Source organism: Mandrillus leucophaeus, unplaced genomic scaffold (assembly GCF_000951045.1).
Source record: "Mandrillus leucophaeus isolate KB7577 unplaced genomic scaffold, Mleu.le_1.0 Scaffold414, whole genome shotgun sequence".
Classification (NCBI taxonomy): Eukaryota; Metazoa; Chordata; class Mammalia; order Primates; family Cercopithecidae; genus Mandrillus; species Mandrillus leucophaeus.
The window spans coordinates 678,001-691,960 of record NW_012104410.1 but is presented as its reverse complement, the minus strand read 5'-3'; the positions used below and the strand labels follow the sequence as shown (position 1 = coordinate 691,960).

Genomic DNA, 13,960 nt, shown 5'->3' with positions numbered 1-13,960 from the left:
TACCCAGATCCTGGAAAGGCAGCAAGGACGGGGCTGGGCCTCCTTCTGCCTGTGGGGCTGTGAGCAGTGCAGAGGAGGAGGGTTCAGGAGCTCTGTGAATACTCTGGGAGGATCCAGCGGGTTCCACAGGGCAGCCCAAGGGCTGGGGCGCTAGGGGTCCCCACGTGAAAGCAGAAGAAGGAAAATATGCTCAATGAACAAAAAAGGAACCTTGGTTGCTTTCCTGGCTGTAGCCCTCAACACACCCCAGAAGCACCCTGGTTTCTCCAGCAAAAATTATCGGAGTTTCCCCAAGAGGTTAAGAAAGTCAACTGGGAAATTCTGAAGATGAAGTGAAAAAGGAAGACTGTCTTTCCCTTTTGGGTTAAATAATAAAATAAAAATAAAATATGTGTATTGAAATCTTTCTAAGCAAAGAGAAAACAGAATCACACCAGAGATTGCAGGTTTTTTCCTCTTGCTTTGGAGGCCGAGATAAATCCTTCTCTTCCCAAAACTTAAAGAAAAGATTTGCTTTTCTTCTTCACTAACACCAGGCTCTGCCCCAGCTGAATTGGAAGCAGGGAAATTCCAGGCAAAATTCGGAATGCCCAGAGACCCAGAAAAGAAAAAGATTTTCAAACAGGTACTAGAGGAAGGTAGGAGGCTGAGGACGCTTAGCGGGGCCTCTGGTCTACTCTGGACCTCACAGCCCTCGGGATAGCTCGGCCAGCAGAATCTGTCACATCTTGACATTGTACACACTTGCACACAGATGCTATGGAGTTCAGCATCTATACACGTGTCTAACTTGCACTGAAATATGTGTACACAGCCACAAATATTCACTTTTACCCAAAGTGCTGTCTGAGATCTCTGAATCCCAAATTTTGATAACCCGTACCAGTCTGACTGCTTCCTGGCCCTGCCGAAGCTGGCCAGTTATTTAATTTTGTCCCCTGAATTGAAACCAGACCGAAGACACCTCAGAGAGAAGCTTTGTGCGGAGGATGTCTTAGGCAGGCCCTGCTCCCCACTTAAGTGGTTTGCTTCTAAGTTGCCCCCAGTAAGTCAGGTTTCCAGCTAGAGTCGGGGCTGTGGTTAGGCTGGTTTGCTCCGGAGAAAAACACCGATCCTTTCTTACCGGTTAAATTCCTTTTCAAAGATCTCTGTTTGCCTTCCTTTCCTTTCTTTTCTATTTTTCTTTTTTTCTTTTCTTCTCTTCTTTCTTTCCTTCTTGTTTCATCCTTCGCTTTTCTCTTTATTTGCTTCTTTCTGGTTTCCTTTTTCCTCCTTTCTGCCTGTAATATATCCTTTTCTTCTTTTTCCAATCCTTTCTAATTGTCTTCCTTATTTCTCCCATTTCCTCATTTCCTTCTTTCTTTATTATACAATTCATTCTTTGCTCTTTTCTCTCTCCAATTATTTCCTTCCCCCTGACTTTCTTTCCTAGCCTTTCTTATTTTTCTCTGGTGTGCTGGGCTTAGTGAGGGGGACAGCACCAGGCTCAGTCGCATACCTCCCTAGCCCCGCTGCTAAGGCTTGGAGTTGACCTTCTTCCGCCCACGGCCTTAGCTCAGCTCCTCCTCACAAGGCGAAGTGTAGGGCTGCCAGCCGCCAGCAGCCAGGCCTCAGCAGTCGCCATTAGAGGGAGGAAAAATCGGATTCTGGGGCACATCCACACTAATGCTGATGGCTTCTTCAAGTGCCAGGATTCAGAGGTCATGTATTTTCACTTCCATCACCCCAAAGGAGGCTTGTCTACCAGGCCTGCCTTTGGAGAAGTTGTCCCATCTTTGTCCTGACCTCCGGAGCTGAAGCATTAAAATGGCACAAAGTTGAGCCCAGTTGGTGCTCCCAAGGCTGGAGTTAGGGGAAATGAGCAAATGGGATTCTGTCAGTCCCAGGATGAGGGGAAGGTCCAGGGGTCATCCGTGGGCAAGGCCATCTCCCACATGGCCGCCTTTGTTCTCTGCTCCTGGACTGCAGCCCTGCTGGCCCTCTGTCTCCTCTGGTCCTGCAACCACTGCAACCTCTGGGCAGGAGTTTCTTGGTGTTTTGGATTCTTTCTTCAAACCCATTGTTGACTTCACAGGCGGCAGGCCAGGATGCAGGGCTGTGTGTGCAGAGACCCTCCCAAACCAGCAGTCTGAGTCAAGGTTATGGGTCTTTGCTTTGTGCAGTGGATTGGAGGGGGGCTGTGCAGAGAGGTGTGTGTCTGTGTGTGTGTGTGTGTGTATGTGTGTGTGTGTGTAGAGAGAGAGAGAGAGTAGTGCCTACAGGAGAACAAGAGGGTGTGATGGGGGAAGGTCTTGTCATGCTGATATTGTCCAAACTTTTAGAGTTTGTAAGTGTGCAAGAGCAGAGTGGACAGGACTCTGTCCAAAGATGCTCCAAAGCTGAGTCCAAGATGGGCCTCAGGAAGGACTGACTCAAACCTTCAAGCCTTTTTGCCTTAGAAAAAGGCAGCTCCATACACTCCCTTCCCTGAACTGCCACCCCACAGAGCCCCTCTCACCTCTGCCTCTCAAAGACCTGTGATTTCATCCTATGGCAAGATGAAAACTTACTTTTTTTTTTTTTTTTAAGGGATGGGGAATCTTGTAAAATTTTTATGCCAAACAAAGTTATAAAAACTTCCCGGGCGTTGCCTTTTCCAAAGGTTTATATGAATAATAAAGAGTGCAGTCGCGTGCACTGGTTCTGGCGGGCTCTGAGTAGGGAGGGGTTAGCAAACAGCATTATCCAACCCTGGGGCACCAGAAACCCCAGTGGCTCCCCTCTTCAGGGAATACTGGCCCCGAAACAATTGCCCTACGGATTCCTGAGAGAGGCGGGGAAAGCGAAGGGGTGGTGCCCTTGACTCCCTTGAAGTTCAAAGTTCTTCTTTGCCCTTAAGAGAAGAGCCCTCTCTGCTCTCAGCCCACTGGAGAAATTAGCCCAAGATAGCTTCTCCCATTCTGGTTGAGAACTGGCTCTAGATATCCCCAACCTTGTTCACCTTTCAGACACCTTTTGCTCCCCCAAAACAGAGCCCCCCAATCTTTCCATCTGGGACACCTAGAGCCAGGGGGCTTTCTCTCAGAGGTGCTTGGCAGGGGTTTTGAGTCTTCTTACAAGGGACCCTTGCATCGCCAAACCTCAGCCACCTAAGAGTCTAAGTGACAAAGAAACCCCAAACTCAAGGCTACTCCCAAACCCATTTCTCATTTCGAGTGCCCTTGATTCCTCCTGCACCCCCAAAGCCCATGGTTGGAGGGGGAGGGGCCCAGAATGCTCTCTCAGCCCATACCACTTAATACCCTTGTAAACTCCCACGTGCGCTATAAACTTGGATTTTTACAACCAGCATTCCTCCTTAGCTCCGGGAAACTTTGAACTCGGCCTCAGGTTTATTTACTGTGGGGTGGGGGGCGGTGGGGAGGAAAGGGGCTGGGGAGCTGGGAGCTGAGAAAGGCTGGAGAAAAGAGGAAAAATGTGGGGCAAGGGGCTGAGGAGGTGGGGGTCTGGGGTGTGTTGGGAGAACCAAGACCCTCCACTACAGGTTTGTTTACTATTTAGGGCGGAAGCAGTTTCTAATACAGGCCAGACTGAGTCGTTAAGGTCGAAATGAAACTGGGTTTAGAGACATGGGGTGGGGGTGCTTTATGGCAGCGTCTAGACGAGGATCTTTTGTTCCTGGGCAGTGCTGCGGCTGGAGAGGATTACCCCAAGAGGTTGAGCCCAGAGTGCCCCTGACCTGCAAGGGGGGTTGGACACCTTGGGAGACCGAAGGTGGGTTTGTTTGGGGGCCAAAAAACCCTTTTTCCTCCTTTTTAGAGGGTCACCAAGGACTGGCAGATTCCTGGCTTGGGTCACAGAAGCCTTTGTTTTTCTTTCATGGTGACCTTCTCCTCTCATCCAGCAGAACTCTCTTTTGGAGTGGAGGACATTTCTGGGCTGCACATTGCAGAGAAAGTGGTACCTGTGGGTTTTAAATATTTTTCTCAAAAATCAGGCATTTGGAGGCTAATATTTTGTTTTATAAATAGGTTCATCTTATAGAGTTTCCTCTAGCCTAATTTTACAGGAAACATGACCAGCAAGCTAATATTTCCTAATGTGGCTAGTGGATAAACATCATACCTGGAGAAGTGTCACACACACACACACACACAAACGTACAGAGGCCCCTCAGTTGCATTCCTGCCCACACTCAACAAACACTGCCAGTGGTTACACACCACAGAGACACAAGCTCTAGATGTGCATGTGGTCAGGTTTACTCCATACAACAGACAAAAGCATACAAATAATATTCCTTCTTATGTGCACCCATAGGCACACCGAGTTAAATAAAACGTTTGTGTGTGGGCACATGAGGGAATTGTGGGCTGCATATACACCCTAGTTTGCAAATCCTGTCTCACAACCCGACCCACGTTTACAAATTTGAAATTTAGATACCTAAACTGCAGGGATTCTTACCATCAAAAATGACAGACCCTAGATTTGATAGTCATGATGCTTTTTCCTTTCACCCAACAGAATTGTATTGACAAAAACATTTTCTTTGAATTATACAAAGACAGAAAGAGAGGGGAAAGATGAGATAAGTGGTCCCGAATCTCTGCTCCCAACTAATGAATTTGAAACAGAGACCAACAGAGTGCCCTCACTGAAAGCACTGCAAGGGCCATGATTATCTTTATACAGAAGAAACCTGCAGCAAATACAGATGGGTATAGTGACTGTCCCCACAGGTCATCTCCATCCCCAGTGCCAACCCCTACAAAACAAATCTCTGGGGCTTTCTACTGTGGGACACCCAATGTGTAAACCTCAGGATGGCCCCAGTACAGGCGTCTTGTTGTGTCTGGAAGAGCCTGGCCATTTGTGCCAGAGGGAAAGCAGCCAGTCCCCACCTTCCCACCCCCAGGAGCTGTGGAGAGGAGAGGGAGGGGGCTGGTTTCTCCCTCTGTCCCCTCCTTCCTTAAAAACAGTGTGTAAAAATTCCAATACAGACTTCTCATAGAGAGAGAGAGAGAGAGAGAGAGAGAGAGAGAAAGCTCTACCCTTCACACTACACATTTAACTGCGACAGACGGAGACATCTGGCAGAAGGGCGGTGGAGCCAAAAAAATTCCTATAAATTTAAATTCGATGATGGTTACAATTAACTCCACAACAAACGTGTACTTAAACAGAAAGCCGTTGCTGGGCGTTTGGACACAGCTCGAGCTGCACGTGAGAAAGGAGAGCTTCAGAGTAGCTATGGAATGTCCTCAGCTTGAGAATGTGAGGAAACTACGGCCATACTCTTGGCCCTGCCAGCGGAGAGCAGCTCTAGGCCGGCCAGCACCGGCCTATCTCACCTCTGCTTGCCTGTCCTCACCGGCTGGGCTTTGCCCTCCTGCCTCCTCCTCCTCCGCCGCCACCATGGGAGCATGGAGGATTTTAAGAGGAGAGGGATTAATAAAAGGGTCAAATAAAATCATAATATTGAACAGAATGAAATTTATCTTTATTTGCCACCAAAAAAATTTTCACAGCAATCCCTCTGGGAAGGGAGCAGGGTAGGGAGTGCCCATGTACACACGCACTCACGCATAGGAGGAGAGATGGGTGATTTGAATCTCACTGGGGGCGTTCCCCCCTTCCCCTCCAGGTGGAAAGAAATTTATTTACAAAAATCCAGGCCCCAGCAAGCGGGAGGCACCCAATCCCATCTCCCTACTGCCTCCACCACCCCAATGTTCTTTTATCTTTAAAAAAAAAAAAAAAAAAAAAGAGGTAACGACTGCATAGACTATAGATAAATCCATGAAGTGGGGGCACTGCTTGGAAAAAGGTTTAGAAACCTCAATGCACCGATTAAGAAATTTCAAAGGAAGGTTCTACACATTCACGGGGAGAACAACTAGGCTCGGGCAGGGCCTTGGCGAAGACGGAGGTAGGACACGGACTTTGCACACCTAACACCAGGTCGACGGTACAGAAATTTCACAGCAAAGCAGGATCACATTTAGCTGCCCCCTAAAGTAGTGGGGCTAGGTGGGGCGGGGTAGAGGGGGAGCCCAAGAAGTTTCCGGTGGCAGACATGCTGTCTTAGCGGATCTTTTCACTTGGGCAAGGGAAGGCTTTTAGTTCGTGGATTGTTCGGCTCAGGCGCTCACTACTGTCGCCCCTCCCCCACCCAATCCGAGCAGCAGCAAGACATTGTCGCCGAGGTGTGTTTTCTTTTAAATAAAAGTCTTGGCCTCGGCGCCAACGGTGTTCACTCGCCGTGCATCAGACACTTCCCTTCACCCCCTTTTCAGGCCCGGTCCCCGTCCCACAGCAAGAGTCAGATCGAGGGTCCAGGAGGTTCGGGAACGGAGTGCCGGCCACAGCGGTGGGGGCCACCCCTGGCCACAGTCCAGTTTTCCACCCGCGGAAAGAAGACGAGTTAGAAAATAAAAAATAAAAATAAAATAAAATAAATTTCCCCTCCCCCCGCCCCCAAAAGGGCCCGGTCTGCAGGTTACAGCAGCGGGTTTCCCGAGAAATACTGCAGCCGGTCTCTGCTCAGTTTTTTTTCTTTCATCCTTCTGTTCTGAAACCAAATTTTCACTTGTCGGTCCGTCAGGTTCAGCATCCGGGACAGCTGCAGCCGCTTCTCTTTGTTGATATATACGTTGAAGAAAAACTCTCGCTCCAGTTCCCGGATCTGGAATTTCGAATAAGGGCAGCGCTTCTTGCGGGTGCGGGGGGCGTCTGGAGGGAGGGGAGGGGGCAAGTGCGAGGAGAGGGGGGAGAGAGACACGTGAGACCTGGCGACCCCAGCCCGCTGAGCGCTCAGCGGCCCTTCTCCTAGCCCACCGCAGGCAGCCCTCCCGCCAGGCGGCTGGCTGTCTTGCAGCTGCAGCGCCCGGGCAAGCCTCGACCCCCTGCCAGGTCTAGCGGGTCCCGACCCCGGGCCACTGCGCGATCTCGTCCCCAGTCCTCAGGCGAGAGCCACGGCTGACAGGGTTTGGGACACAAGGAAAGCCCTCCGGGGACACGTGCGTGCCCTCGGGCCCCCTGTCTGCTCCCCCTCGGCCCTCGGGCCCTTCCTGCGCCGCCCTCCCAGTGGTTCGGAAAGCCCAGCCCCCCCCCCCTAGAAATCTGGGGGGAAAGCTGAGAACAGGCGCGAAGCAGTGAGATCTGGCGACAGCAGTGGGGAGGCGGGGAGGAAGCCGGCCAGCAGGCACCGGGACACCAGAGAGCCGCTTCCGGGGCCCTGGCTCCCCGGGACGCCCGCGGGGCCGCGCCTTCCACACCGCAGTTCTAGGCCAGCTCCGAGGCCGCGGACCCAGGAGAAACGCCCAGACCCCCGCCTGGAGCGCAGTGGAGTCCTGCGCCGCCTCGCCCCATTCCCCTGTCGCCGCTGACCCCAGAGTTGCTTGGGTTTCTGCTGGAGGACCCGCGAACACATAGTTTGAACATTTTCAAAACTAGTTTTAAAAAGGATCATAGCGGCCCTGGCTTGCCTCTCCGGTCTCAGGTTCTGCTCCATTGCTCCTCTCCCCCACCTCTCCCCCTCTCTGGATCTCTCCCTGTCTTTCCCTCGCCCTCCCCTTTCTCCCCCTCCACCCCTCCCCTCCTTCCCACTCCTCGGCAGCCTGGCTCCCCATCCTTCCTTAAATGCTCTTCTAAGTTCACGATCAAAGTTAATATCGCCCGCAATGGTGGCGCTTTTAAAAATTTCACAGACCGAGGGAGATAACGGGGGAGGGGGGTTCACCCGGCTTTTCCAAAGAGCCCTTTTCCCTCCCTCCCCACCCCTTCTCCATCGTAAAAAGTCGAGTCGTTGGGAGAGAGGGCTTTGTAGGTTATAATAAAATCCTTTGAATGCTTATAAAACTCCACATAAAATCGGACTGACCCAAAACACGAGGCCGTCCCCGCTCCCCTTGCCTCCCCCCTTCTCCCGCCCTCCCTCTCTCGCTCCCTCCCTCGCTGCCCGCCCGTTCCCCGGCCGCTGCTACCTACTGGGGGCGGCTCCTTTGGCCGGCTCCTTGGCCGCGGAGTGGGCTGAACCGGACGAGCTGGGATTTGTGTTCTCCTCCTCAGCCTCTGCCTCGGTACCCGCCTCAGCCCGGGACCCCAGTCCCGAGGCCGGGGGCGCCTCGGGTTCCCCCTTGGCCTCGCCCTTGCCGGAGCAGGGGGGCTCGGCGGGAGCGTCGCCGCCACCGCAGTAGGCGTTGTCGAAGAAACGGTCGAAGGCTTGAGGCAGGACGCTGTTCTTGTTGACTGAGGAGTAGAAGCCGGCGGGGGCTGCGTGCGGGGCGCTGGGGTGGTGGTGGCCGCCGTAGGAGCCTTCGTTTTTCATGAGGATCTCGGTGACGGTGGAAGGAGGCAGGCACTCCCGGTGCATAAGCTCGTCGGCAGCAGCATAGCAGGAGGAGTAGCTGTTCCGATGGTGCCACTTGCCGGTTGGCTCCAGGCCGTAGGAGACCTCCCGGACCGGGGGCACTTGGGCCGAGTAGGGATAGGAGATCTGACGAGAGGGGGCCTGGGGCAGGAAGGAGGAGACCGTGGAGAACTCGGGCATGTAGTAAGTGCAACTGGGCAGATAGAGGTTGGAGGCGCAGCTCCCTCGCTCGCCGAAATCTGCGCCCCTCTCCTTGCGCGACGGCGAGCAGAAGTTGCCCAGGTTGACCGAGTTAAACATCGTTCTCCTTTCCTGCCGGCTCCGGATGGAGATTTTGGACCTGGTCTAGCGAGGGGGGAAAATTTGGGAAGGCGAGATGACGCGTTATCCGTCTTAGTCTCTCTCCCTGAGCACGTGATCCAAAGTAGATATTGTCATATATCAGTTCGGAGCACTTCGCAGACGTAGGAGGGGTTCTCTCTTAGGTAAGATCGGGGACGTTCAGGCGATTGGTTTGCAAACACCGCAGAAACATTATGAAAATCAATTGCAGATTTGTATTCGTTTTTCTCTCGTCACTCCCCTTCTCTCCATATCACAGCACGAGCAAAGGAGGAGAGAGAGGGTTGGGGTGGGGTGGGCGGTGGGACGGGCGAGGGTGGTGGCTGGGAGGGGGTAATTGTATTTTTTTCTAGCTGCTGCTCTTTTTCTCCCCCAGGATTGGGGGAAGGAGGAGGTCTCTCACGTATGGAGGTCTTGCCTCCTCTCTGTGATCAGCACCAGAAGGGTGGGAGTGAGGACTTCTTTCCCCACTGCCTGATTTCCCCAGAGAAGTGAATCCTTTCCCTTAAATCTCAGGGACTCTTACCCTTCCAACCCGCAGAGTCACCGCCTGCTCACAAGAGTTTGAAGAAGTCCACTGTTTTCCTGGCCAGAGCTGGGTGTCAAGACTACCTTTCCGGAGTCCTTAGAGAGACTCCCGGAAGAGTATCTGAAGTTTCCCAAAGGTGAGGCAGCCCAGCTGCAAGCCAGTGTCCCAACTTTGTCTGGCTTGCTGTGCTGCCGCTGGCTAGGGAGTCAGATTAGTCATAAACGAGTGGTGAGCAGTGCGCCAGCCGCCCAGCCGGTGCCTGGCGAAGTCTGGGAAAAACCTTCTCTAATGTTGTGTTAAATATTTAGTATGAGAGAGTGGCCCTGGGTGAATATTTCATGCCTGCCTTTATTGTCAATCAATGTGAAGAAAGCTACATCCACTGTGGATTTTCAAATCCCAAACCCCAAAGAAAAGGATTGGAATGAGAGCCATGTATCTTCTATGTCAGGGCCCTTTGGCTTAGTGGCTCAGCCTCAGCTAGTGGGCTGAAAAGAAGCCTAGTGTAGGGGTCCAGATAGAATATAGTGGGGGGACTAGGTTTGGGGTTCTTATCCTTGGATGATTTTGGGGACTGTAAGGTGGGAGTGGGGCCAGGTATGGGTCTCCAGAAGAGACTAGCCAGACAGCAGAAAGGAGCGGTGGATGCTGTAGCATCAGGGGAGACCCAGGGGCCACTCCCTAGTCAAAGCCCCCAGCCTCTGTCCCTGGGGCTGTGACCAGATCTTAGTGCCTCCTTCCTATTTCTCAGTCCTGCCCTGCCCTCCTCCAAGTCTGTCAGCCTCCTGGGTAGCTGTAGCCCAAGCAGTAGGCTCAGTGATTCTGCATCCCCAACCCCTTGCCTTCCATCCCTTTGAGCACCACAGGACACATCTGGGCATCTGAAAATCACTTTATTGAGAGGTTCTGGACTGGGTCCAAGGGGCCAAAAGCAACCGGCATGAGCTGAAAGCAACCTTGGGTCCAAAGAGGAGCTGCCAGGGCACGATTTGTTTGGGAAGGAGGGGAAGAACTGAAGCCCCCAAGGGCTCAGCCCAATGCACACTCAGGGAAAACAAAAAATAGCCCAAACTCTCTTTACACCCATAACCCTTAGTTAAAATTAGTTTCCACTTAAAGAAATTAGATTGGATTTGTCTTGATGAAACATGATGAAGTGCTGCAGCTCCCAAACCAGATAGGGAGGACACAAAAAATTGTAGCTTGTCTCCATATGTAAACCCTAAAATCCATTCCTCCTCAGCGCTCCTGCCTCCTCAAACTTGCTCAGCATTTAGAGTGACACCTGGGTGGAGTCTGCCTCCATCATGGGTCCCAATCTCAGGGCGGTTCTGGAATACTCAGGGATAGGTCTCAGGTGCCTCCCTACCCACTCAATGCTGGGCGCTGCTTCTTTAGTTCTGGTCAGATCTTAAACCGAAGCAAAGAATAACTAGATTGGGGCTTTGCTGAAGTGTGAGGCTTCTCTGTTGTGTTTCCTTTTTCCTCTAGCCCTTTTTATAGGGTGAGCTGGGGCCAGCATTTTTAATTATAATAGTGGGGAACTATGGACTGTGGCTTTTAATGGGGTTCACACTGACCTCACTAAACTCAAGTTTATTGAAGGCAATACGCTCCCCAAACAGTGATAGGAACCAGCAAGAGGGAAGCGAGAGGTACCCCTATCCTTGCAGAAGTGTGGATGAGGGCTCAAGTCGCAGCTCCCACTTTCTCCACTTCCACCCAAGGCTCTGCTTCCTTCCCCCTCCTGGCCCTCCAGGGTGATGTGGGGCCCAGTCCCCCAAGGCAGATTCAGCACAGCCAGGGCTGAGGTGGGGGTAGGGGCTGCTTCCTGTGAGGAGACAGCTGCTGGCCTGAGCACTTGAATTTGACCACCAAAGTTTATTCCCGGGCCACCATAAAAGTGAGCCAGGCGGCAACAAGGTGCTGCTGGCGGCCCTATTTCCTTGAAACAAAAAAGAAAGGCAAGAAAGAATATCAAAGAGTTGATGTCTAGGAAACGCTGGGGTTTCCCAACAGAGACTTCTGGAAAGTAATATTCCTCCTCTTAAAAGTAAGGCATGAAGTTTAAATGTTCTCTAGTGTTGGTATGGCTTAGTTTTTCAACAAATCAAAAAAACCCCAGCAACTGTCAGTTGCTGCTAGGGTCAAGGAAAGAAGGCCCTGGCCACTGAGGTCAGCCAGGCATTTACTGGCAAAAATGCCCATGGTCTGGAGTAGCCTCCCTGCCCAGCCCTGGGTCCAGGCTACCTGGAAGCTTCAGCTGAGATGCTTGTCCCAGGCTGCACCCTCTCAGCCTGTGGATTCTGGCCAGAGCATCAATGCCTCCCCACACAGGACCCATCCCCGGCCCCCAACCCCTTCCTTGTCAAGCCCGCTCCAGGTGGCTTATTTGTACCTTATCTGGTGGACGCCTGTGGCCTCTCCATCTTCTTTGAGTCCTGGCCTTCACCTGAAATTCTCTGCAGCAGGGCCATCCGGCCCTCCCCACTGGCTCTTGGTGTCCTCAGTTAGCGCCACCAGCCAGCCTGGCCGCTAGCAGGCGGCTGCGGTCTGGGCAGCTATCCCGGTAGCCTGACCAAAGCTAAGGCAGACTCCAGCACCCTTCCCTCCCACACACGGACAACAGGGGCAGCTTCAGAAGGGGACAGTGTCTCCTAAATTCTGCCCTGGGCAGCTCCCAGAGCAAACTCCCGCACACAGAGTTAGGGCCTCCTGTTAGCTTGTCTACCTCCTCCCACTGCTCTGGGTTCTAGAGAGCAGATCGTGGTAGGGAAAGGAGCCCATCCCACAGACCATGAACTGGGGAGGAAAATGCTGAAAGGAGAAATGGGGCCACATGTGCTCCAATGGGCTTGGATTATAAATTCAGCCTGTGTGGAGTCAATAAAAAGATAAGCGGAGAGAGTCCCACGCATGGACAACCTCATTTGTTCACAGGCTGGGCCAGCAAGGAGCCTTCATTAGAAATTGGCTTTCACCTTCTTGCCTATATTTCTCTCCCTTACAGTAATATCACTGCCTGCAATAATCCCTTTAGTATGCTTTGGGATTTTCAGGTCAGTGGTTTATCTTGCACCCAGGACACCCCAGCCCCAGCCAGGGAGCAAGATCCTGGGACTGCTAGTTCCTGGCTTCTACCTCTTCTCAGACTTGGCCATTGCCCCAAGCCTGAGTCCCCAAGTCAGGCCACCTAAGCTGGTGGATGCTGCTCAGAGGTTCCTGGGACCTATGGAGGGGGTAGTGGGGAGGGAGAAGGACAACTCCTTTGCCCCCACAGGCCCCACCCAGCTTCCTCTGTGGAGAGATTGTCCCAGGAGGGTAGCAACCCGACCCTATTTCTTCCCATAAAAAGCCCTATTTTACGAGCCGGTTTCACTGGCCCCCTCACCAAATGTTCCAAAATGAAGGAAATGTCTTAAAAGCAGTCTGGAAATGGAGCCGCTGCTATTGGGCTTTAGTTTCCTAAGCCAGTTGTAGTGGCACAGAAAATACCTTTTCTGGGCGGGATTGCCCTGTTGGGCCACCCAGATCTCCTGCCTCACCGCAGAGCTGAGGCAGGTTGACTGGGGCCCTGATTCTCTGGCTTTAGCTCCTACTTTAAGGCTCGGACCTAGTCCTCCTGATCAAAGTGAGCTCGCGGCATTTTTATGAGATCAACTTCAGTGACTCTTTATTAGCGATCAGATGCCTGGGTCGAAAATGCAAAAGGAAACAAACAGCTAATCAATCCAAAAAGGAAAAGGAAAAAAAGAGAGAGGTGGGAAGGCATGGGGTGAAAAAATTCAGGTGACACAAAGCAAAAAGATTCCAGTCACCAAAAACAAAAACAAAAAAAGATCTTTTGCCCCCAGCAAGAATCGTTTGTTTGGGATCTGTTCCAGCCTCCAGGCCCTGCCTTCTGCCTGCACATTCGGCCCTGATTTCCGGAACCTGGAAGCCTAGGCAGGCAGTGGGGAACTCTGACTCGCCTGTGCTCTGAAGCTTGATCCGAAAGCTTCCACAGTGAGGACTGCTGTGTGGGGTGAGTGTGGTGGCCTATGCCTTCTTGCCCCAGCAGGGAAGGTGCCTTCTGCTCAGGATTTACAAGTCTCCCCCATTTTGTTGCTTTCCTCTCTGCGGGCTCAGTGGCTTTCTCCTCACTACAGTCAGAAGTTGAGTTACAGGAAGATTCGCCAGAGATTTATCGCCTGGCCCCAAACTTGGAGAGCCTCGTTGTCATAAACAGCCGTCTATTGTCTAGACTTTTATCTCCGGGTATGGATCGTGCATTAGCGAGGCTCAGGAGACATGGGGCTGGCTCTGTGGGGTGTTTGTGCAGCCGGTGTCTGCCCCCAGGCCCCAGGGGTTTCTTTGGGTCAGTTTATGAGAGTGTACACATTTGTGTATGCTCTTGAAGCTGAGCAGGTACGCCTGAGTGTTCACGAGTGGAGGCCCAAGGTAGGGAAGTCTCTTTTTCTCTGTGTCTGGGAACATTCCGGTGCGTGTACTTGTGTGTTGGGTGAGAATTTGTCATGGTATGCTTTGTTTCTGGGGCATTTTAAGTGTTCCTGCCTGGGCTTTTTCGGGTTTTATTAACTTGCATCTGCTTGGCCTGTTTATGTCCCTTCCAAGCAGATCATCTGGTGTTTTTCAATATTAGACTGCATTGTGTGTATTTGGCTTCTCTGAGGAAATGGTTTTGGGTGATACCTTCCCAGGCTTACTCCCTCAGATTCCCCCACCCACCCTGAATC

The 13,960-nt window shown here is 52.2% G+C and overlaps 1 protein-coding gene across 2 annotated transcripts; it reads right to left on the bottom strand.

Annotated features, from left to right (window-relative positions):
• Positions 1–5,460: 5,460 nt before the first annotated feature.
• On the bottom strand, positions 5,461–8,767 carry HOXC11 (homeobox C11). Of its 2 annotated transcripts, none has more exons than XM_011992589.1 (2): positions 7,972–8,767; positions 5,461–6,714 (listed from the first exon to the last, which is right to left on the bottom strand). In XM_011992589.1, the coding sequence occupies exons 1-2, from the start codon at positions 8,651–8,653 to the stop codon at positions 6,482–6,484; spliced, it is 915 nt and encodes a 304-aa protein (XP_011847979.1). In that variant the 5' UTR covers positions 8,654–8,767; the 3' UTR covers positions 5,461–6,481. The 2 variants fall into 2 exon arrangements, with proteins under 2 accessions (XP_011847979.1, XP_011847978.1); XM_011992588.1 differs by having other exon boundaries at positions 7,968–8,761.
• Between the last annotated feature and the right edge of the window lie 5,193 nt (positions 8,768–13,960).

What these genes read in the sequence shown, in the direction of transcription:
- HOXC11 (XM_011992588.1), bottom strand. Translation starts at nt 8,653, where the DNA reads ATGTTTAACTCGGTCAACCTGGGCAACTTCTGCTCGCCGTCGCGCAAG. An exon ending in AAAGGAGCCGCCCCCAGTAG is followed by an intron (nt 6,715 to 7,967) that starts GTAGCAGCGGCC and finishes CCCTCCCTCCAG; the next exon opens with ACGCCCCCCGCACCCGCAAG.